Here is a 23101-nt window from a genome sequence, read left to right as displayed (position 1 = left end):
TAATTATCGCCCCCACATGAACCCGCGCTTGAGAAATATTGCACAATCTTGTCACTAGGTTTGACCCGTCAGAGACACCGTAACAGCCCTAACACCAGTTATTACTGCAATATCCTTCCGCTGGGAAATATAGTCTGGAACATTTTTCACTTTTTATCGGTTATTATTAACCAACACCATTGTAGATAGCAGGTGGTGAATAAAATGGAATGTTATCCAATCATTAAGTCAGTCAACTGAGACTCAACTGTTTTTGCCACCGAGCATTAAGTTCCTCAGTGAAAATAGTCCGGCTGCATAAAGGCAGTTGGCAGCGCCATCACTGATCTTTCCAATCGCATGCCGAGGTTTGGACCAGATCATGTCTAGCGAGTCTGCGGATTACAACAGGTAAATGTTACATGGTGGAGGTGTTTTTGTAACCATACTTGAGTTTAATGTGTGGGCGACCGTTTTGTGGTGACGTACATATCGTTTGTTGCCGAATTAGCCCATATTTGGGGTATTAAGCCTTAAACTGTGAGAGCGAAATGGGTGCTAGCTCTGTGACGTTAAGCTAATCAGCTTCGCCGCAGTTCCACATTTCCCTTGCGCACCAGGTCGTTAGGTGTGACTTGTCGTGGTTGTAGTTGCCTTTTCAGACCTGTGTGTTCTTGAGGTTTTTAGCATTTGTGGCTAATGTTGGTAAATTCAGATTTGTTGGGACAAGCTGCAGCTCGGCCTATAATTGAGGCAGCAGAAGCTACTCCACAGGCCCGATTTTCCGACATGTTGGCAAACGGGCAATGGAGCGAAGCACCATATTGATCCGTGATTAAGAAGCGCCCCTTTTTTATGTGAATAATGTAGACGAAGTGGCTCTCAATTGTTCTATGAACCGGTCTAGAATTTTGACGAGAATTAGGAAATGAATCATCATGTAAGGGGGCAGGCAGTGGAGCTCCACTCGTGCAATTCGACACGTGTGCCCCGCGAAGCCCCGGACTGTAATGAGACACGCTGGGTGTGACTCGTACTATCGCAGGTGCGTTGTTCCGTATCTTAAATGAGTGCTTTAAAAGCGGAATGACACATTTTCTGACCCTGATATGCAGCCACCACATGGCCGACACGTGGTGGGAATGCGTGTCGGATGTAAATACTATTAACTGATTTAGTCCACAAGTCTTTCTTTCGTCCTGTGATTAAAAACATGTTAATTCATCAAGTGAAATTGACCATTTCTGTGTTTTAACAGCTCAAGAGATAGAGACCATGGGGGGCCAGAGGGAATGGAGCCTGATGGTGTCATCGAGGTAAGAAAAGGACAACACATCGACTTTATCAGTGTTGACATGAATTTCAAATTTCTGATGAATAATTTAATTCAGAGCTGCAACAATTACTCAGTATTAAATTGTCAGCTATTGTATTAAATTAATAAAATGGTTTTAGTGCCTTTTCATAAAAAAACAAGCTCTTTGAGCATTCAGTTTCTTAGTTTGTTTGTGAATATTTTCTGGTTTCTTTGCTCCATATACCAAAAATCATTAAAACTGAATCATTTGGTTGTGGACAAAACGAGACATTCAAACACATCCAGGTTTGGTAAACACATCAACGTTTTCTGACTTAATTGATCAAACAAGTACTCGATTCATAAATAAAATGATTTCACAAATAAATGAGTTTGCTGTCCCAAAATGTTGGATGACTGTCTTCCAGATTCAAGCACTTATTACTCTTATCTCCAATGTGACACAACATGAACTAAGTGAATACATGAATGCAAAATATGTAATGTTAACGGAGGCAATAGAATTAGTGTAGTTGGTAATTAGTAATTCAAGTGTTCAAAGGATGGTGCTAGGGTGCAAAGAAAAAAAACATGGCAGTTATACGTTATGGATATCAACTGCTTTAAAACCCCGAAGAATAATGGGTTTACATAAGTGACTCTAGTGAGTTCACTGGATCTATTAGTTTTTGTTTTCCCTCACAAGCTTTCCCCTTTTGGTCTTTATCCAGAGCAATTGGAATGAGATTACGGACAACTTTGATGATATGAACCTGAAAGAGACTCTCCTCAGGGGAATATATGCGTATGGTTTTGAAAAACCATCTGCCATCCAACAGAGGGCAATTATTCCTTGCATCCAAGGTACAGAACCTAAATTTATTTGAAGGTTAACGGTATCAGTTGAGTGAAATGATGTTTTACCATCTTTCGGGACTTACCCAATAATGGGGATAATTTATTTTCTTACTGATCACTCAATATCGTTAAACTGACCTAATGAGAAATGCCCTGTGACAATGGCATTGATTATTTGCCCTACTGCCTGAAATCTCAGCAGGTTATTGATCTGTTCCATGTCTAAGAAAATGATTTTGTTACTACAAATAACTATCTCTCTCTGTTCCCTTGCCATTAGGCCAAGATGTTATTGCCCAAGCCCAGTCAGGCACTGGCAAGACGGCTACATTTGCCATTTCTATCTTGCAGCAGCTGGACATAGAACAGAAGGAGACCCAAGCTCTGATTTTGGCTCCAACCAGAGAGCTGGCTCAGCAGGTATGCTGTTCCTGAGGTCACGATGACCTCATCAGTGTCTCAGACCTAGGCAGCATATTGAGGACACTTGATTCAAGTGCTAAGGTACCATTTTTCTTAAACTTGTCAAAATTCTCAGAATGAAACAAAGGACCCTCTTCAGACTGGTGTAGTCTCTGTCCATGGCTACATTTGTCTAAATGGTGATCTGGCTTCATTTGTTGTACTTTGTGTTGATGTGGAAAACAGAGTGATATGATGGCATACCATCTTTCGGGACTGACTCATGCAATGGAGACTACCTTTTTATTTTACTGATCACTTTGAACACATCTACATGTTGAGTTTGCAGGTCCTTTCATGCCAGATTTCCCTCATTGTCCTGAATTAGTGTTTTGTTTGTTCTCGTCTCCTCTGATTAGATCCAGAAAGTGATTCTGGCATTGGGTGACTACATGGGGGCATCCTGTCATGCCTGCATTGGGGGGACCAATGTGCGGAACGAAATACAGAAGCTACAGGCCGAGGCTCCACACATTGTTGTGGGCACACCGGGGCGTGTGTATGACATGCTGAACAGGAGACATCTGTGTAAGTATAATGGTTCCTGATCAACACAATGCTTTTCTGAACTTGGATCTTGTGACCCACTAACTATTGTTTTCTATAGTCCCAAAGTGGATCAAGATGTTTGTCTTGGATGAAGCTGATGAGATGTTGAGTCGAGGATTCAAAGACCAGATTTATGAGATCTTCCAGAAACTGAGCACACACATTCAAGTAAGTTTTCCTCTCCGTTCAGGAGTCGGCGGACACCCTTCTGCATTAAAAGAACTCTGCTATAATTGTGTGATCCAGATTGAATCTGTTTCACGCACTAATGCTAGCAGAGTATTGTGTAGAAGGAGATCATTGTGCACTCTACCGGAAATGAGATGTGGTCGAACCTCTTTCTTAATGTTCGATGGCCTCCTTCTCAAGGTCTAGTGCCATAAAGTCAAAATTGAAATGTGTTTTTGAAAAGACTGCAGTGAAGTTGAACCTTTTCGTTGTCGTTTTTAATGGTAAAACTTGATGATTCTTCAGGTGGTCTTGCTATCTGCTACTATGCCACAAGACGTGTTGGAGGTGACCAAGAAGTTCATGCGGGAGCCTGTTCGTATCTTGGTGAAGAAAGAAGAACTTACCCTTGAGGGTATCAAGCAGTTCTACATAAATGTAGAACGAGAGGTTGGCTCACTTTTCATTAACACTGAATGAGTAACAATTTCAGTTTTCTTACCTGTATGTCTGTCACACGTCCCTTCTCTTTAAAGCACCCTGCTAAAACTGCAGGAGCCAAACCTTACAGGTTTAGCTCATGTGGCCGTGTAAGCATGGGTACACCAGGGAAGGAAAGAAAAGACACAGCGTCAGAAATGAGGCTTGGAGGGACCTCTTTCTTAATGTCCAGTGTTCTTTGTCTCAAGATGCTGTGTTACATGTCAGCTGCGTTTTTGATAGATGTTCGAAACAGTCTCCCCTCTGGGATTATGTCTGTTGTAAACTTTTATTTGTATGGATGTCTGCAGGAGTGGAAGCTGGACACCCTGTGTGATCTCTATGAAACTCTCACGATCACTCAGGCTGTCATCTTTCTCAACACAAGAAGAAAAGTCGACTGGTTGACTGAGAAGATGCACGCTCGAGATTTCACAGTCTCTGCTTTGGTAGGAAGTGTTCTTTGACGGTTCAGTTAGATCGTTGCTTGTCTCGGCTTGTTTTTATGTTCATGCTGTGTTTTCCCAACGGAAATGACTTTGTATTCACAGCATGGTGATATGGACCAGAAGGAGCGTGATGTGATAATGAGGGAGTTTAGGTCTGGCTCTAGCAGAGTGTTGATCACCACTGACCTTCTGGTAAGTATGTACTGCAATATGGTGGAAAGATTGCTTGGGTCAAGTTTAAATTCATGAAAATAAAACCCAAAAGGTTATAAATTCTGCCACAGTCCAAAAATGACTTGGCAATCCAAACTTTTGGGAGAGTAAAGCTCATGCTCCACAATGGGTTCTTCTACTGTAGGAATCTGTTACTTATTCTTGGGCGACATCACCATGTGCTCAGTGTTCTACTCGTCTATCTCCGAAGCAGAAATGCCACAATTGAAATGCAAATTTTTTTTGTTTATTGCCAGGCTCGTGGAATTGATGTCCAGCAGGTTTCCCTGGTCATTAACTATGACCTTCCTACAAACCGAGAGAACTACATCCACAGGTAAGTCAGAATATCGCACATGTTGCACCAAATAAGCTGCTCAGTCTTCTGGTGAGTGTAACATGACTCAACCTTTACTCTCCAGAATTGGACGTGGTGGTCGTTTTGGCAGAAAAGGAGTTGCCATCAACTTTGTGACCGACGAAGACAAGAGGATTCTTCGAGACATTGAGACGTTTTACAACACAACCGTGGAGGAGATGCCCATGAATGTGGCCGATCTGATTTGAGTCCGACACTTGAGATCCTTTTTTTAATGCAGTGATAGCGATCGTCCACTTGCATTGTGCTTATTATTCGAGGAAAAAAAAAACTTCTCAATGCTAAAGCTTGGATCGGATTATTGGTGTGCGTTTAAAAGCGAGGTGATTTCTATGGTGGTCCCTCTTGAATAGTTGTAGATTCTAACCTCGATGGTTGGTTGGAGCTACAAAGCTATGGAGTCTGAAATCATGAAAGTTATTTTCATGTATATCTTTCCTTGGTCAATTAAGATGTGTGTATTTGATGTTCTCCAACATTTAGTAATTTACTTGTGGACTAAAAGGTATAAGTGCTGTATAAAGTCTGCAAACTATGTTATGCTAACATATGTGCGGTATGGTTTTGGTCTGCTTAACAGACACATGTTATATTGTAGGTTCACTTGCTTTGTTATCTTTTGTGAATGCGTTAATTTACATGTTTTTTTTTTATCCCACTTGCTTAATGAGAATTCCTCACTGGTTGGTTATATTTTGCTGATGTGGTTTTACCCTTACCAAAGTATATTGCTATCTTCCCCTGGAATACTTTTCAGAATTCCTTCTATCTAGAATTGTATAAGTGTCTTAATAAACTAAAATTACAAGTGAACTTGGTAGTGTTTGTGTGCTTTTGAGAGAAATGTGTCTTATTTCAATGAAGGTATTTGTTGCAACTGGTGTCACATTACCGAGTAAGGTTGGTTTTCCACTACAAAATAGTACCCACTCAACATAAATACACAATTCCGGTTAAATATTGAGATTTTAGACATTACCCTAGTAATTCTTGGAGAAAAACCCACGTTTTTTTTTTGTTTTTTTTTAAATCTTAACTCCAACTGATCTGCAGTAAGATATTTTTCGACTTGATTCTTGGGTTGGACGTCTCGTCCCATGACGGCGCTCTACCAATCAGTGTCCGGCAGTCCGCTGACGTCCCGCACAGTACCTACTCAGCTCGCATGAAACCTCACCACAAAAGGTACTCGAAGTACTTTTACACTTTTGTGTACTTTTTACTTTTGCTCAACTTAAAGATTTCAGGTGTTAATACTAAAATTGGTACTGTACCACATTTAATATGTGAGCAGTCACAGATTTATCAGTCCTTGACAAGAATTATGGGGAATTCTTGTTCCACAGCCACTTAACTTTCAGATTTCAGTATAATATACAGTAATTTACAACTTATGTGGTGCATTCACTCACTCTCACTTGGAGTATGAATATGACTTATTTGACATTACTAACCTTGTTCTTTCTCTCCCTAGTTTGTCTTTTTTTCTGTCCTGTCTCTCTTTCTCTCCCTGTCCTCATCTTGCAGGATCCAGATCCAGTTCTGAGGCTATTGTCATCATTAACAGACATAGTATTGTGCTATGTCAGTATATTTTTTATTTTCAATCTTTGCTACTGGTTGTATAAATTACATTGTCTATAAACACGTACAACTGTTTGTTTTTCACAACTGCACCTGGTCCCTTTCTTTTGTCTCTACCTCCCTTTCTGTCCCCCACCTCTCCTCTGTTCCCCATTTTTCCTTTCACCCCAACCCGTCAAGGCAGATGGCCGCACATCTTTGAGTTCTCTCTATAATGTAAAGTTTTCTGCCTTACTATGTACAGTGCCATGACATCATGTTTGTTGTGATTTGGCGCTACACAAGTAAAATAGAGTTGAATCGGCTGTGCACTGAAGCTTTTCTTCAAAGGACATGATCTCATCGTCGACTGCTTTGATGTCCTGTAAGACTGTTATGGCTTTGAAATGTCTGATTAGGAGCTGTTTAAACCCCAAATACGTTCATGTCACTGTTAACCACCACCACTAACAAAGGATTCTGAAACAACAGAGGCAGGCATTAACTCAATATTCCAAATCTCAACTGCTGTATAACACCAACAACAATAACCTATGTGAAACACCAAAGAAAACAATGGATTTTAAGGTGAGAAGAAAGAAAATGAAAATCAATTCAGACAGTAATGCAACATGACTGATGGTAACCGCCATGGAAAAACAAAGAAGAAGAATGAGAAGGGCTTTATGAAGTGATTTAAAAGAGTTTAGTGAATCTGTTCATTTTTCATCTTTATTCCTTTTCATGTTTTCATTTTATCCAGAGCAATCAGAATGAGATTACAGACAACTTTGACGACATGAACCTGAAAGAGGCTCTCCTCAGGGGGATATATGCGTATGGTTTTGAAAAACCATCTGCCATCCAACAGAGGGCAATCATTCCTTGCATCCAAGGTACAGAAACTACATTTAGTAGTGATTTTTAACAATCCATTGCGACTGAATCAATAATGGGGATAACTCATTGATTGCTGTAAATTTATCGCATTCTGTTGTGATTGGATTGGAATTCATCTTTTTTTTCTTTGCCTTTTAAAAAAAAAAAAAAACAAAAAAAATACAAATAATAATCTTTGTCCCCTTGCCATTAGGCCAAGATGTCATTGCCCAAGCCCAGTCAGGCACTGGCAAGACGGCCACGTTTGCCATCTCTATCTTGCAGCAGCTGGACATAGAGAAGAAGGAGACCCAAGCTCTGGTTTTGGCTCCAACCAGAGAGCTGGCTCAGCAGGTATGCTGTTCCTGAGGTCACGTAGACCTCATCAGTGTCTCAGACCCAGGCAGCATAGTGAGGACACTTGATTCAAGTGCTAGGGTACCATTTTTAAACCCATAACAATGGAGAGTTACCTTCATTTGCTCATCACTTTGATTTTCAACCTGTTGAAGCCACAAGTCCCATCATGCCTCATTGTCTTGAATTAATGTTTTGTTTTGTTTGTTCTCGTCTCCTCTGATTAGATCCAGAAAGTGATTCTGGCATTGGGTGACTACATGGGGGCATCCTGTCACACCTGCATCGGAGGGACCAATCTGCGGAGCGAAATACAGAAGCTACAGGCCGAGGCTCCTCAAATAGTTGTGGGCACACCAGGGCGTGTGTTCGACATGCTGAACAGGAGACATCTGTGTAGGTATCATGAGTGCTGATTTATCTGAACTTTATCTTGTGACCTCTTATCACATTTCCTGTATAGTCCCAAAGAGGATCAACATGCTTGTCTTGGATGAAGCTGATGAGATGTTGAGTCGAGGGTTCAAAGACCAGATTTATGAGATCTTCCAGAAACTGAGCACACACATTCAAGTAAGTTTTCCTCTCTGCTATGATTGCGTGATCTAAATCTCATCTGTTCCACACAAAAATGTTAGTAGAGTATTGCGTCGAAGGCGACTGTTGTGCACTGTGCCAGAAATGAGATGTGGTCAAACCTCTTTCTTAACCTAGTGTCATAAAGTCATAGAGTCAATACTTTTGCACTGAAGTTGAATGTTTTGATCACCTGAGAGGTGTAATGCTGAGTTTCACTGTAAGACTGTTGTGTTTTTCCAGGTGGTCTTGCTATCTGCTACCATGCCACAAGATGTGCTGGAGGTGACCAACAAGTTCATGCGAGAACCTGTTTGCATCTTGGTAAAACAGGAGGAGCTTACCCTTGAGGGCATCAAGCAGTTCTACATAAATGTAGAACGAGAGGTGAGTTCGCTTTCGGTCCTTTGTCTTACCCGTATGACAGTCATAAATGTCCCTTCTCCCTAAAGCACCCGCTGTGTCAGCATGGCTACACCAGAGAAGGAAAGAAAAGGGCACAGTGTTGGAAATGAGGCTCGGAGGGACCTCTTACCTACAGAGTGACTAAACCCTTTCTTTTCAGGCTAACTTTGCCCAATGCCTGATTTTGAAAAATGCCAAGAAGTAGTCTGAGAGCTAAGTGAGTGAGAGAAGGAGGAAGGGGAGGTCTGGTAGTGAAATGTGACACTGAGTTGTTGCTCTGTGAGACGAGTCCAGTGTCTCTTGTCTCAAGATGCTGTGCGTTACATTTCAGCTTTGTGTATGTGTCGCATGTCTCCATCATGTTTTTGTCTGGTTTATTGTCCTGAGCATAATCTGTCTTTATTTGTATGGATGTCTGCAGGAGTGGAAGCTGGACACCCTGTGTGATCTCTATGAAACTCTCACGATCACTCAGGCTGTGATCTTTCTCAACTCAAGAAGAAAAGTCGACTGGTTGACTGAGAAGATGCACGCTCGAGATTTCACAGTCTCTGCTTTGGTAGGACAGTGTTCTTTGACTGTTCAGTTGGATCGTTGCTTGTCTCGGCTTGTTTTTATGTTCATGCTGTGTTTTCCCAACTGAAATGACTTTGTATTCACAGCATGGTGATATGGACCAGAAGGAGCGTGATGTGATAATGAGGGAGTTTAGGTCTGGCTCTAGCAGAGTGTTGATCACCACTGACCTTCTGGTAAGTATGTACTGCAATATAGTTGGAAAGAATGTTCATGTGTGACAATAAAACCCAAAAGGTTATAAATTCTGCCACAGTCCAAAAATGACTTAGCAATCCAAACTTTTGGGAGAGTAAAGCTCATGCTCCACAATGGGTTCTTCTACTGTAGGAATCTGTTACTTATTCTTGGGCGACATCACCATGTGCTCAGTGTTCTACTCGTCTATCTCCAAAGCCGAAATGCCACAACTGAAAGTCTGATTTTTTTGTTTGTTGCCAGGCTCGTGGAATTGATGTCCAGCAGGTTTCCCTGGTCATTAACTATGACCTTCCTACAAACCGAGAGAACTACATCCACAGGTAAGTCAGAATATTGCACATGTTGCATCAAATAAGCTGCTCAGTCTTCTGGTGAGTGTCTGGTGACTCGACCTTTACTCTCTCCAGAATTGGTCGTGGTGGTCGTTTTGGCAGAAAAGGAGTTGCCATCAACTTTGTGACCGACGAAGACAAGAGGACTCTTCGAGACATTTCGACGTTTTACAACACAACCATGGAGGAGATGCCCATGAATGTGGCCAACCTGATTTGAGCCCCATATTTTGAATAAGTGTTCTTTTCTTTTTTTATCTATATATATATATATATATATATATATATATATATTTAGTGATGTAGTTTTTTCCACCTGCATTGTGCTCACAGTATTCAAGGGTAAAAAAAAACAAACATTGATTGGATTGAAGTTAAAAGCGAGGTGATAATATATAACGCTCCCTCTCAGACAGTAGTAGATTGTAACATGTGACTACTTTTCATACAATACAATACAATTGTATGTACGTATATAATACAATTATAATTGCTGTGAAGCCGTAATTCCACCACAAAGTATTAGGAACTTTAACGCGAATACACACACACTCTTGTAATGTAAATATTGCCATTACAAGAGTGATTGGCTGAAATAAAATGCTGGAGCACAACAAGGTGCAAAGTTGTATCCTGAAGCAGAAACAAAAAAAAAATCTACCCGGTACTTCTATTTAGTTCCCTGGTCACGGGTGAAAATGCAAATAGTTCCTGGTAATAGTTTTAATAAAATCAGATTGCTGTAAGTAAACTTTGTTTTGATCTATTGTGCGTTAAGCGTTAATGTACCCAATTTTATTTAAAAGTATCCACCCATGGAAACAATCCTCAGGCTACTACTGAACCTCAAAAGCCATTTCACACTGGGTCACACTGGGAAACAGCACAGGGGTAAATAATCACATTAATGATGGCTGAGTTCCATTTACCTTCTCCATTTATATTCACTGTGCATGCAGACTCACTGTTGTACTGTCCTATCTGACTTGAACAGTGCCATCATTGATTAACTCCTATTGGAGTGAAACAAGAGTTGTGTTCTGGCACCATCTAGTGGAACGCAAGCAGTAAGGCCTTATCCAAGAATATAGGGACATACAAATCTGAGTTATATATTAGAGGAGAGGTTTCAAACCCCTGCAATGTATTTCATACGGCCTGCCACTTTAAATCACCTTAAAACATCTGTTTTTTATATTTATGGGTTTTTGTTTTTGCTCCATAGTATGGAGGACCATGACATAATGAATACATGAATGAATTAATTTATTAACACAATTAACACAACTGATACATATGATTCACATACTTCATTTGTCAGATAATTTTACACTTTTTTGACACTGGATGTGCGCCCCCCTGTGGACGGGGTCAGTTTAGATTGCCCAATTAACAATAAGCAATGGAGATTGGGTACTTTGCTCATGGCTACCCCAGGCCTTGACCTTGCAGGGGCTCTATTCTGCTTCTGCTTGACTATGAGGTGCCCCTGTTTTTTTTTCATATTTATTTATTTATTGCATCATGATCATGTTTTTCATTATGTGCTATATATTGTTAGCCTGGCAGACCAGACCTACATCAAGATGTTAAGGGTACCTTGATGTAGGTCTGTAGGTAGTAGTTAAACATTCTTGAACCCTGGCTGCAAATAAAATTTGAGAGTTCTGGGCTAAAATATTGGTCCATATATATCCATAATATTGATATTTTGTTTGCTAAGTCAAAGAGAAAGTTGTTTTTGTTGCTGACCTAGTTTCTATTAAGCCATCACCATCACCAGGTGCGAAGTTTCATTGGCTACAGGGGAGTGGCCAACACAGCTGTAACACCTTGACGCAGGGGGCCTGTGGAACTGCCAGTCAGCTACCCACAAGACTGAGTTCATCTCTGGCTTTGCTACAGAGCAATGCCTGTACCCTCTTGCTCTCACTGAGACTTGGATAACACCGTCCAACACATCCACCCCTGAGGCTCTCTGCTCCGCCCACTCTTTCTCCCACACACCCAGATCCACTGGCAGAGGTGGCGGGACAGGTCTGCTCATCAACCCCAACTGGACTTTCACTCTTTACCCACTGCCACACTTCTCGTTTGAATTTCATGCAGTAACTGTAACTCATCCAGTAAAACTAACCGTTGTTGTCATCTACCGTCCACCAGGCCCATTGGGAGACACCTTTCAAACATCCCAGAAAAGGTCCCACCACTTGTTCTTCTTGGCGACTTTAACATCCAGTCATCCGACGAGTCAACCTCACTGTAACTCCACTTCATGTCTCTGATCATTTCTTCATATCCTACTCTCTCCCACTCTCCCAATCTGATGACCTCATCTCATCAGATACTGCACTCGTCTGTCGTAACATTCGCCAAGTGTGAGCAGACCTTTGCTGCTGGAGCCTTTAACTTGTGGACCATTGATCTGTTGACATGAGATGGGCCACATCCCTAATGTCTTTCATGTCACTCTTTCATAATCAGAAAGCGTATGAATATTTAATATACGGTATACTGCTTTCATTTTTTTTATTCTCGCGTTATATGAATTCTTTATTGGTGTGTCTTTTAATTTGTATTACTCCTCCTTGATATCATGGAGTCAGGTCTTATTCCTGTAAAGGTTATTTTGAACGAGCTATAGTTTCACGTTCAGGCTCAGGTGGTGATCGATTGACTATATTTAGTATTCCAACGTTCAGTCAACGTAATTATGTTTCAATGCAGCCACCTCCTCACGCTCTTAAAGCGACTTATGATGAGCTTCATTGATGACTTACCTGTCAATCAGCAGCTGATTCTCAGTGATGATCACTTGAGTGGAAACAGGTCAAGTTGTGTTTGTTGTGAAATTAGACTTCAGCAGGTCACATATTGTTCATGTCATCAGTAACTGAAAACCTGAAAATCACACACAGGCCGTTTTTTTGTTGTAAGTGTGAGTTTCAAGGTTTGCCTTAAATTCACAGTGCACATATTTCGTCTCTATGTGTTTCCATGGAAACAGAGCAGCTGTTTGGAGAACAGCTAATCCAGGAGCATGTCACATTTCAGGATGAGGTGCCATGAATAAACATATAGACAGAGACGGGGAGAGGTCGTCGTTGGCAGATGGTGCTGACATTTTTACTCGTGTTTTGACTGAAGGTGGTTTGGTTAAACAGCCAGTGTTGTTGGCGAGGACATGGTTGTGCCCACAGCAGAAAGGATGACAGACAAAGACTCTGAAAAATGAGACCCACTTTTGTTTGCCTGTGAAGGTTTCTGACGTTCATCATCTCTATATATATCTATAGATATATGTATGTGTGTGTGTGTGTATATATATATATATACACACGTGTATGTATATGTATTGTTTGCCTGTTTCTGACGTTCATCATCTCTATATATATCTACAGATATGTGTGTGTGTGTATATATATATATACACATGTGTATGTATATATATATATATATATATATACATATACATATTTGTATATATATAGATGTGTGTGTGTGTGTGAATATATATACACACGCACACCTACAGTACATCATGTCATACACTCATTTCATATACATTTATACAATACAATGAAATGTTGTTTTTTTGTGATCTCAAACTCAGTCAAAGGTCCATTCTCCCAAAAGGAAAAGTTGACCCTCTTCACTCCATGTGAGCAGAGTATCTCTGCTTTGGGTTTGCTGCTAACATAATGAAATGCATTACTTTCCATTCCAACAACATGATTTTATTGGAAAAATAAATAAAATTGAAAATCTTAACTAACCCCCCCCACGCACGTACACTTAATATTACAAAACATTGCATTTTAAATATATTGTGCAGCCCTGCGACATCATTTATTATGTTAATAGAAAACGATATGAAAAACCTAACCAACCAAACGTACTGTAATGGCTGTGCCAAAACAACCAGTTGGGAGTTAAACAAGACGACACAGTATGTGCGTGTTATTTACCATGTACATTAGTTTGGAGGCAGCTCGCAAAAACTAGCAGAAGGAAGTCTGCTCACATAACTTAACCAAATTGACCACACAGTACCATGTCATATAGCTTTAGAAGTGCTGCTTTGCAGGTGCATGTTCTCGTTAATCATAAATTAAATGTCATTTTATTCATTGTTTCCCGTACAATCATTGACAACCACTGCAAAAACCTTCACACAATCTAAAGTATGTGCCACTAATGATTGTCACTCGTAACGTACACATGTCAGCACAACAAAAGACACATTTCATTAAAACTAGTTCGACTTTGAGAAATACGGTCCAAGCTGTCGTGGGGAAAAAAAATATTCCAAAGAAACACTGGATAGAGAATATTGCATAACTTAAAGCATTAGGTTATAAAACAGTAAAAAGGCGAGATGATGCACATGTCAACTCTTCACAGAAAGAGTTTTTGTAGGGTGGTCTCTCTGAATCCATAAAGACTTTTACTCTAAGAAACAGACAGAATCAAAAATGTGTCACAGAGGAACCCTTTCTGTTACCTCTGTCTCTCACCATCTTTTAGATTGTTTCGAGAATTGAATTCTGGTTTGAGACTCAACAGCTTCTCTTGGTAAATGATGATTAAATTAAGTAGAGTTATGCAGTAAAACCCATGAAATCAGAGTCTGTTTCCTGAGTGTTCTATTCATTCACAGCCCACACACACGTTGTTACTCATCATTGCACAATTTTCAGTCGGCCCTTCTTACAGGGCCACCAGGTGTTAAACGGGCTTTTAACAGCATAATAAATTCACTCGAAAGTTTATTAAATATGTAAATGAGGCCTTGGGTTAAAACCTATTTCAGCACATTCTATATGTTCACTCCAAATAACAAGAGGTCATCGATAGGTCGGTGATCTCATTCTGTGACATGTGGCGCTTTTCCACGACATAGTCCCGGCACAGCTTGACCGCTGCTTTTCCATTAGCAACAGTACCTGCTCTGATGAGGCGAGCCGATACTAAATGTTGACAGACTGCCACTGATCCATCAGAGTGTCGTCAGAGTATTTCAGTTCAGTGACTGAGTCACACGGAGTCTGTGCTCCGGTCATGCAGGAAGTACTGGACGATTCTGTGAACCAATCTTCTTAATTAACTGAATGATTCAGTGCACCAAGAACCTGCTTTACAAGTCACTAGTGGGTGTGTGTCGCGTGTAAAAGGCAGTCACAGCGGTTTCATGCAGCCGTGCAGTGATGACCCCGCCCACGTTGAGGAGGTACTATAGTAATGGAAATTGAACCAAACCGCGTCGTGCCCTGTCGTTTCAGGACTATGTAGAGGAAAAGCGCCAAAAGATGCATCATGCAATCTCTTCGCTTCCTGCAACTCGGACCACATGGCGGTCTTTTGACAGACATGGGTGTCCAGCTGAAACGACTGAGGTAATAATTGCAGCACTGGTCCAAAGTTTCTCTATAGCACGTACTGACGAACATCCAAACCTGAATAATCTACAAAAAGGCTGCTTTGCAGGGGTAAGTGTTGAGATAGTAAGGTTTACAAAGAAGAGCCATTTTCACGGCTGTGCAATACAGCCTGCCAAAGACTCCAGAGCTCCCCTTTTTGACCTGCGGGTGTGTTGCCGCCTTCCACAAGCCATGGATATCCTCCACGTGACCATGTGAGGTCATCATCTTGTCATAGATGCACGGGTGGTAAAGTGCTTTGCCCTCTCCTGAGAAAAAGAAATGATCCTGCGGCGTGACACCAATGGCGTTGGCACAAATGCCCATGAACACATCATCTATGTAAAGAGAGGCGTTCATGGTCAAAGTGGCTTGATAGACTTTGTCCGCTACGTCGCTGGAGATAACATACCCGGCCCCCGCCGTATAGTCAGGGTACGATATCCAGCGGTACATATCAAAGGACATGTAGTACTTGCTGTCTTTACTACGGATGGGCGGGGCCCCTCTGTGCACTCGGCCAATCCAGAATTGTGTGACACCCCTGCTGCTCACGTCCTGCAGGTAGCTCACCAGGTTGGGCATGTGGACAAAGATGTCGTCATCGGCCGTCATGAGGAAGCGGGCGTGTGCGCAGCGGCTGTGCATCCAGTGGAACTGCATGATCAGCTTCAGGGTCAGGTTGTGAAAAGTGTCTAAGAAGTCCTGTTGAATTATATCCCCATAGAGCTGGTCCTCGAAGATGAGCTGCTTTTGAAAGCCCAACTCACTCCTGTCACTCCACATTGGCTTGTCCTTGTTTGTGAAAGGGGCTCCTAAGGCAAACAACACCTTGACTGTCACTCCAAGACTTTTCTGGATGTAGGCCTCATTCCCCCAGGTAGATCTGATGGCATGTCGTCTCTCAATGTTATTTGGGGACGATTTGACAAAGAGGAGGAGGAGGACGTCCTGTCCAGCGCACTTATCCGGGTGGTCCAGCAGGTAGTGGAAGTCGCTGAACCTTCTCGCCTCCTCACGTGGGATGGTGAAGCTCTTGTTGATGTCCATAAACTGGTTGATTAGGTAGCGATAGGAGTAGGACTTGATGTGGCTGACGACATTTGTGTTCAGCTGCTCCCAGCAAACCATCACCACGGACAGCACCAGGCAGGTGGTCATCAGCTGTAGAAACTGGCATCGGCGTATGCGACGGAATCTTAACAACATTCTGAAAGCTCGTCAGCCCGTGTCTGTGTTGAGGTCAGCAGTGGCTTTGAAGCAGCTGGTTGTGTCAGTGTGTGCAGAGGTGCCGAGAAGAGTGAAGTTGTGGAACTGTGATGCCTCAGAGCTGCACGGGGTGGTTCATCCATCCTAGGTTTTCCCCTTTCAGCAATGCATGGGAGCCACGAGGTCTGCTGGGAAACAGTCACCAGAGCAGCAGATTATTCACCAATAAAGCTGTTGCCTGAAAGATCTGTGACAAGAGAGCACATATTGTCAGAGTTGAACAACAATTGTGTGCTAACACATTTCAACAGCAAGAAATGCAAACAAACCATTATTTCTAAATGTTGGTTTAGGCCACATCTTCTCTATTTTGAAGCAACAGCATGTGTCATGTTGGTTGGTATTATGCAATTGGAAAATGTATTAAATGTGTTAATTACATTAGTTTCGTTTGAGTGTGTTTTAGCTCAACAAACTCAAAAAGAGGAAACACCTGCGTTTGGGATGTTCAAATTGTGTTTAAACCACTAAACTACACATATCCCATTTCCAGAAAGGTTGGGACACTTTCTCCAAAAGCAATACAAACTAAAATCTGTAATTTGTTGAAGCACTTTTTGGAAAAGCAAAAAAAAAAAAAGCCCATATATGCCCATTCCACTTTAGGTTTTAATGCGTGATCTACACATATGAGATATATGCATGATAAAATGTCACTAATGCACATTACAACAATTACACTCTTATGACTAAATGCATGATGGTATAATCGTAATAGTGAACATACAACAACCAAAAACCTTTCACTGGCATGTTTTTACTGTTGTTGTTAACAGACAGATTTTACAAACCAAATTAAACACAATCTTGTGATCGAAAAAAACAAAACAATTAATACAATAACTGTGTTGTGTTACACAGCCTTGTGTGCGACGATAATCATGAGTGAGGAGGAGACAGGTTTAACGAGGAAGCTAACAAACAAAGCCTTGCACTCTTCATCACCACATCTGACAATTTATTTGAATTGCTGCACTTCAATGCAAAAACGTTCCATGGATGAAACACTGTCGGCATCAAGTGAACCATGCTTACAAACAAACTTATCGTGCACTGTTGTAGGCAGCTATCTGTGAGCAGTGAGCAGTGTGACTATGACTGATAAAAAGTGTGGTTTATGTATCAAGATAGGACCATATTTATAGTTTAGCAGCTTTTACTCCACTACATATCCTCCATTTTTGTTCCTCGTATTCGTTATCCATATTGTGTGTAACACATTCATACCCAGGGACACACGGTGGTGTAGTGGTTAGCACTCTCGCCTTGCAGCGAGAAGACCCGGGTTCGAGCCCCGGTTGGAACAAGGGCCTTTCTGCATGGAGTTTGCATGTTCTCCCCGTGTGTGCGTGGGTTCTCTCCGGGTACTCCGGCTTCCTCCCACAGTCCAAAAACATGCAATGTGGGGATTAGGTAAATTGAACACTCTAAATTGACCATAGGAGTGAGTGTGAGAGTGAATGGTTGTTTGTCTCTATCTGTGTGTGGCCCTGTGATGGACTGGCGACCTGTCCAGGGTGTACCCCGCCTATCGCCCGATGTAGCTGAGATTGGCACAGCACCCCCCGCGACCCTCTGGTTGAGGATAAAGCGGTAGATGGTGACTGACTGACTGACATTCATACCCAAGAAAGTAGCTTTATGTACCCAGTTGTGGGTGAATGTTACATCTGAAAGGTACAATTCTGGAGTAGTAGTTGTGGCCTACTTAGACTCAGGAATCAGTAGGCCAAGTGGGAGGTGTAGAACTTTCCAGCAGGCAAAGCTATTACTCTATTTATTGTTATATGCGATAAATAATATGATAAAGATCACCTCCAGTCTGTGTGTACGGAGCACACACTGTTCGTAATCAAAGCACAGTTGTTATCAAAGCACAAATGCTAAATATCGCACCATTGATGTAGATGCTGAGGAGTAGAATCAGACGTTGGCGATGTCTTGTTTAAAGCAAGACTGGCAAACATTCCACCAGCAAAGCTACACCAATTCTTATCTACAATTCCCAAAAAGTTAAAAAAGTGTAATTAAAGGAAAAGCTGATGTGACCCAGAGGGAAAAAACCCATCACTGTTGTATGCTTCAGGTCGTTTAAATGTGTTCATGTGTAACACATAAAGTTGCTTACATACAGTGCTTTTCAGTATTTGTAAAGAGTGCAGCTTCTGTGGAAATGGGGTTTGCATATTTAACATCTGTTTTGCATTTGAATTTGACAGCAGCAGCATCATACATGTATACTCAGTGTTACTGCGTTCTCTGTGTGACAACTGTCCACTGAAATGTCAAAGGTTAGTGGCCGGGGAAGGGACTGAATGCAAAAGCCTACACAGCAAATATTGCAACACGGACTCGGCCATAATGGAAGGGTTTAAAGGCGCAGACCCACTGAAATCGCTGAGAGTCATGGAAATCCATTGGGACACAATGGACAGCATCAGAACAGCTCTGCAGCACAATGTGGGACAAGAATAGCCTGCTTCCGCTTGGGCTAAAATGAAGGCTGAGGGGGGTCATGATGGGCCCAGGATGTGGGAGTCCCACTGTTGCCCATCAATGTCTTTTTCTCTATCACACCAGCCTCCTGCTTTGAAACATACTGTTACACCGGATTCTTCATTATTAACATGCGAGTACGATAGAATCAGGGATGGATGTACAGCGGCCTGTAAGGGTTAAATGAACCCTCTATTGTTAACAAATCATGCAGATTATTTTGGCATTTTGTCATATCTGTGATGCCATGATCTGTTAGCTCAGCTCAAATGTTGCATTGATGTATCACTGCACTCAATAGTTCATTTGGTAAGCTTCGGACTTGGTAGGTGACTTCCCAGGGGCACTTGTGCAGGGCAGTGCCCAGCCGGTGTTTGTAGGAGAAATGCAAAGGGTATAGCTAAATGAGTTGCTTCCGGCAAAGCCTCTCATCTGTTACCACGGCAACCATGGTAGTAAATTAGACACTACACTGGAGTACTGCAGATTTAAGTCTATAACAGTTTGATTAACAGGCTTCAAACTTGGCAGGTGGCCTACATATGGAAGCCCATTTCCTCCACTTACATAAACATATGTATTAGTAAGTCATAATAATAAGATACTATGTCATGACGTGATACTATATCATAATTGTGAGATACTAAGTCATAATAATGAGCTGCTAAGTCATAATAAGGTGATTCTAAGCCATATTATAAGATACTAAGTCCTAATAATGAGATAGTATCTCTTAATTATGACTTGTATGCATTATTTTTTGTTCCCATGTGCCGGAAACAGCCTTCCATACTTCCATACTACTACTAACGTGATTTTACAACCATGTCAACATCTCACTCTGCCTACAACCAAAGCTCCTGCAAACATCAGTGCAGAACAGCATATTTGAAGCACTTACTTACTTGTAGCTCTTGTTTGTGATCCAAATGTCGAAATGCACGATTCTAAGTTGCTTTGGATAAAAGTGTCTGCTAAATGACATGTACATGCACTATAATGTAAGAAGCTATTTTTATTTGTTTTTAATTTTTAACTTGTGTGCTCTGATATGGAGCAACTGTAACAAAACTATTTCCTTCAGGTTAATAAAAGTATTCTGATTCTGATTCTGAAACAGATGAAAGACCTGAAAGAGGCTCAATATTGCTGTCTGTTAAAGGACACGTGTGTCAGAGCGGCCGTTCGATGATCACGTGACCCAATCTCTGAAAATGAGTAAAAAATAATTTTTTGATGAAGTGTCCCTTTGATGATGTTATCAGCGCGTGCAGTGCCAACTTTCATGTTGTTTGGATAAGAAACGCGAGACAATACGGGTCCACGGCGGAAACGTCAGCCCACACACACCAATGTGCAGGAGTGGAGGCAGCTGAAAAAGCAAATGCTTTTATCACACAGTAATCTGTCAGTTTACATGTCATCTGGGAAAGATGTCTATCTGCTTCTCCTGTCTTGCTTATATTCACATTCAAGAAGATAACTTGTTTTTGCATATGCATAAAAAAACAAACAAACATTAAACATCAGCTGCGAGGAACAAAGAGTTCTTGCGTGCGTATGATACTGGACTATCTTGTTTAGTTTGTTTTGTTAAGTTACAGCATCACAATAGTGCGTAATGATGATGTACAGACAGAAACATTGCTCGTGTTACACGTGGCATCTGTTAACATGGTGACCGTGTTGTGAAAACTCGAGTAACTGTATACATTTGTATACATTTGTATACATCTGAAGTGTTAATGTGTCAGTTCTGTTTCACTGAGTGAGTGAAGGTGCTGTCAGGTTAACGTCCTGTAAACAAGTTAAACATGATTTTCCAGCGTAATTCCTTTCCAAACACTGTACTTCACACAGGGAGCCTTCCCTGGAGCGCAAATAATTCTGCCGAGCTTCACCTCTCTGCCTCGGCCGCGCTGTGTAAGTGAACCACCCCACTCACATATTTCCCAGGTCACCATTTTTATAAATAGATTTTAAGACACACAGAGACGTGTCTCAAGGGAGGGAACACGCACACGCCACAAGTCCACTCACCAGCAAACAATCACACATCGCCGTGTGAATCCAGCACAGACGCAGCGCAGACGCAGCACAGTTGTCTTCTGCCATACACAGCTCCCTTTCTCCGCTTCAAGTTTACTTCTCCATCAGGTGACAGGAGCTGAAGCGCTCGTCACATGCAGACCCAGGAATGACAGCCAAACCCTCTGTGTGGAAGAGGGCTGTGTCTCTGTTTGAATACCTCATCAGGTGTGAGGGTGTCCTCCTCTTGGTTTGATCCTGTCAGTATGTGGACTCTGAAGTGTCTCTAAATGAGGCAGCTGTCCTCCTGCTTCTCTCACTGTGGGAGTGGTCTGCACTGTGAAACACCAGGCAGCAGCAGCAGCAGCAGCAGCAAGAGGAGGAGGACTAACCTGATGCATCAGTTCATTTTCAGTGTCAGGCTGAAAATGGGTTGGACCTTCACAGGAATTTATGATGAATTGTTTTGTTTAAAAGTAAGTCACAGGAATAATGACACAGAGAACAGCCAAGTGTGTTTTCATCTTTAAACAGGAAATGCTATAGACTATCAAATGTTGTCTTTTCTAAATCATTTAGAACACGACTCATTTCAAAAGCACCATTTTAAGTGTTTTTGACACTTGGAACACATAAACAGTCCTCTATTTTGCAACTGCTACCCTTTATTTGTTGATCATTAAGTCCTTCACAAAACCACCTCTTTGCTGATGAATGACCGCTCAGTCTGTGTGAAGCCTCTCTCCCATAAGCACACTGTGTATATACATTCAAGTCTTATTGTATGAAAGGGTCACTGTGTACTACCAGTCTTATAATAATCTCTGACTAATATTTAATTTTAGGGTGAAGATATAATGTTTGTATAGTTATTTTAGTTTAGAGAAGTGAGCAATGATGACACAGTAGGCACGTCATGTTTGCATTTAGTACAGACCCACCTCACTTCACTAGGTATTAAGTGTATTACACTCTTGAATCGACTGACTGAGTGCTGCGGATTTGAATCTACTATAATGGTTTGATTGACAGGCTTCAAACTTAATTCATAATAATGAGATACTAAGTCATCCTGAGATGCTAAGTCATAATAATAAGATACTAAGTCATCCTGAGATGCTAAGTCATAATGAGATACTAAGTGATAATAATGAGATGCTAAGTCAAAATATTAAGATACTAAGTCATAATAATGAGATACTAAGTCATAATAATGAGATACTAAGTGATAATAATGAGATACTAAGTGATAATAATAAGCTACTAAGTGATAATAATGAGATACTAAGTCATAATACTGAGATACTAAGTCATAATAAGATAGTCATAATGATAAGATACTAAGTCATGATAATGAGATACTAAGTCACAATGAGATACTAAGTCATATTGACATACTAAGTCATAATGAGATACTAAGTCATAATAATGAGATACTAAGTCATAATAATGAGTTCTAAGTCATAGTGAGATGCTAAGTCATATTGACATACTAAGTCATAATGAGATGCTAAGTCATAATAATAAGATACTAAGTCATAATAATGAGTTCTAAGTCATAGTGAGATGCTAAGTCATATTGACATACTAAGTCATAATGAGATGCTAAGTCATAATAATAAGATACTAAGTCATAATAATGAGATACTAAGTCAGCCTGAGATACTAAGTCATAATATTGAGATACTAAGTCATAATGAGATACTAAGTCATAATGAGATACTAAGTCATAATAGTGAGATTCAAAGTCAGAAAAAATAGATATTATCTCTTAATTATGAATGAATCTTAATGAATGTACCTAATAAAATGTCAGCGTGGTCTATTGCTGCTGTAGCTTATTAGCTTATTTGCTTCCAGGTTTGACATGATGTGCATTCAAAGATATCTTCATACTTCATACCTTGGTTCAACACGGTGTGGCCATTGCCCTCTGACCTCTGGAATCATCACATTTAGCTCATAATTACAGCCTGAAGAGGAAATTATGCTTTTCCTATAAGGTGAAACTACAAAATGACACAAATAAGAGTTTGCTGTCACACAAGAGAAGACACTCAGAGACCTCTGCTCAGTCCATAATGGACGGGATCCATGCACAGAGCAACAGCAAAATAGAATCACTTCCACCTTACGCTACAACCACCATCCTCACAAAATGTCGT

The 23101-nt window shown here is 41.1% G+C and overlaps 3 protein-coding genes and 4 non-coding genes across 11 annotated transcripts; 6 read left to right on the top strand and 1 right to left on the bottom strand.

The window, feature by feature from the left end:
- Positions 1 to 231: 231 nt before the first annotated feature.
- eif4a2 (eukaryotic translation initiation factor 4A, isoform 2) lies at positions 232 to 5647 on the top strand. The gene is made up of 11 exons (XM_058643769.1): positions 232 to 390; positions 1238 to 1295; positions 2008 to 2140; positions 2415 to 2554; positions 2956 to 3124; positions 3204 to 3313; positions 3620 to 3763; positions 4105 to 4242; positions 4345 to 4434; positions 4713 to 4792; positions 4878 to 5647. Exons 1-11 carry the CDS (start codon positions 362 to 364, stop codon positions 5020 to 5022), a joined length of 1236 nt encoding a protein of 411 aa, XP_058499752.1. The 5' UTR covers positions 232 to 361; the 3' UTR covers positions 5023 to 5647.
- LOC131473745 (small nucleolar RNA SNORD2) lies at positions 2182 to 2255 on the top strand. Its single transcript, XR_009242234.1, has one exon. It is a non-coding gene; the product is annotated as a small nucleolar RNA SNORD2 (small nucleolar RNA).
- On the top strand, positions 2782 to 2857 carry LOC131473740 (small nucleolar RNA SNORD2). Its single transcript, XR_009242233.1, has one exon. It is a non-coding gene; the product is annotated as a small nucleolar RNA SNORD2 (small nucleolar RNA).
- LOC131473727 (small nucleolar RNA SNORA81) lies at positions 3349 to 3530 on the top strand. The gene has a single exon (XR_009242227.1). It is a non-coding gene; the product is annotated as a small nucleolar RNA SNORA81 (small nucleolar RNA).
- LOC131473720 (small nucleolar RNA SNORA81) lies at positions 3835 to 4018 on the top strand. The gene has a single exon (XR_009242226.1). It is a non-coding gene; the product is annotated as a small nucleolar RNA SNORA81 (small nucleolar RNA).
- Positions 5648 to 6824: 1177 nt separating the features above from the next.
- LOC131441901 (eukaryotic initiation factor 4A-II-like) lies at positions 6825 to 12958 on the top strand. Its single transcript, XM_058612387.1, has 10 exons — positions 6825 to 6985; positions 7161 to 7293; positions 7491 to 7630; positions 7861 to 8029; positions 8097 to 8206; positions 8453 to 8596; positions 9036 to 9173; positions 9277 to 9366; positions 9632 to 9711; positions 9799 to 12958. Exons 1-10 carry the CDS (start codon positions 6974 to 6976, stop codon positions 9941 to 9943), a joined length of 1161 nt encoding a protein of 386 aa, XP_058468370.1. The 5' UTR covers positions 6825 to 6973; the 3' UTR covers positions 9944 to 12958.
- Positions 12959 to 13505: 547 nt separating this feature from the next.
- Positions 13506 to 21240, bottom strand: LOC131459639 (lactosylceramide 1,3-N-acetyl-beta-D-glucosaminyltransferase A-like). 5 transcript variants are annotated; one of them, XM_058629691.1, is made up of 2 exons: positions 20949 to 21240; positions 13506 to 16599 (listed from the first exon to the last, which is right to left on the bottom strand). In XM_058629691.1, exon 2 carries the CDS (start codon positions 16350 to 16352, stop codon positions 15189 to 15191), a length of 1164 nt encoding a protein of 387 aa, XP_058485674.1. In that variant the 5' UTR covers positions 16353 to 16599; positions 20949 to 21240; the 3' UTR covers positions 13506 to 15188. The 5 variants fall into 5 exon arrangements, with proteins under 5 accessions (XP_058485674.1, XP_058485841.1, XP_058485915.1 ...); XM_058629858.1 differs by having other exon boundaries at positions 13506 to 16540; XM_058629932.1 differs by having other exon boundaries at positions 13506 to 16537.
- Positions 21241 to 23101: the final 1861 nt, after the last annotated feature.

This window comes from Solea solea, chromosome 1 (assembly GCF_958295425.1).
Source record: "Solea solea chromosome 1, fSolSol10.1, whole genome shotgun sequence".
Classification (NCBI taxonomy): Eukaryota; Metazoa; Chordata; class Actinopteri; order Pleuronectiformes; family Soleidae; genus Solea; species Solea solea.
This window is presented reverse-complemented; position numbering and strand designations above follow the sequence as displayed.

Excerpts from the sequence above, each read along its gene's own strand:
- LOC131459639 (XM_058629691.1), bottom strand. The coding sequence starts at position 16,352 with ATGTTGTTAAGATTCCGTCGCATACGCCGATGCCAGTTTCTACAGCTG.
- eif4a2 (XM_058643769.1), top strand. The coding sequence starts at position 362 with ATGTCTAGCGAGTCTGCGGATTACAACAG. Across the intron at positions 1,296-2,007 it reads AGCCTGATGGTGTCATCGAG|AGCAATTGGAATGAGATTAC; the intron begins GTAAGAAAAGGA and ends GTCTTTATCCAG. Across the intron at positions 2,141-2,414 it reads AATTATTCCTTGCATCCAAG|GCCAAGATGTTATTGCCCAA; the intron begins GTACAGAACCTA and ends CCTTGCCATTAG.
- LOC131441901 (XM_058612387.1), top strand. Across the intron at positions 7,631-7,860 it reads CCAGAGAGCTGGCTCAGCAG|ATCCAGAAAGTGATTCTGGC; the intron begins GTATGCTGTTCC and ends TCCTCTGATTAG. Across the intron at positions 9,712-9,798 it reads CGAGAGAACTACATCCACAG|AATTGGTCGTGGTGGTCGTT; the intron begins GTAAGTCAGAAT and ends TACTCTCTCCAG.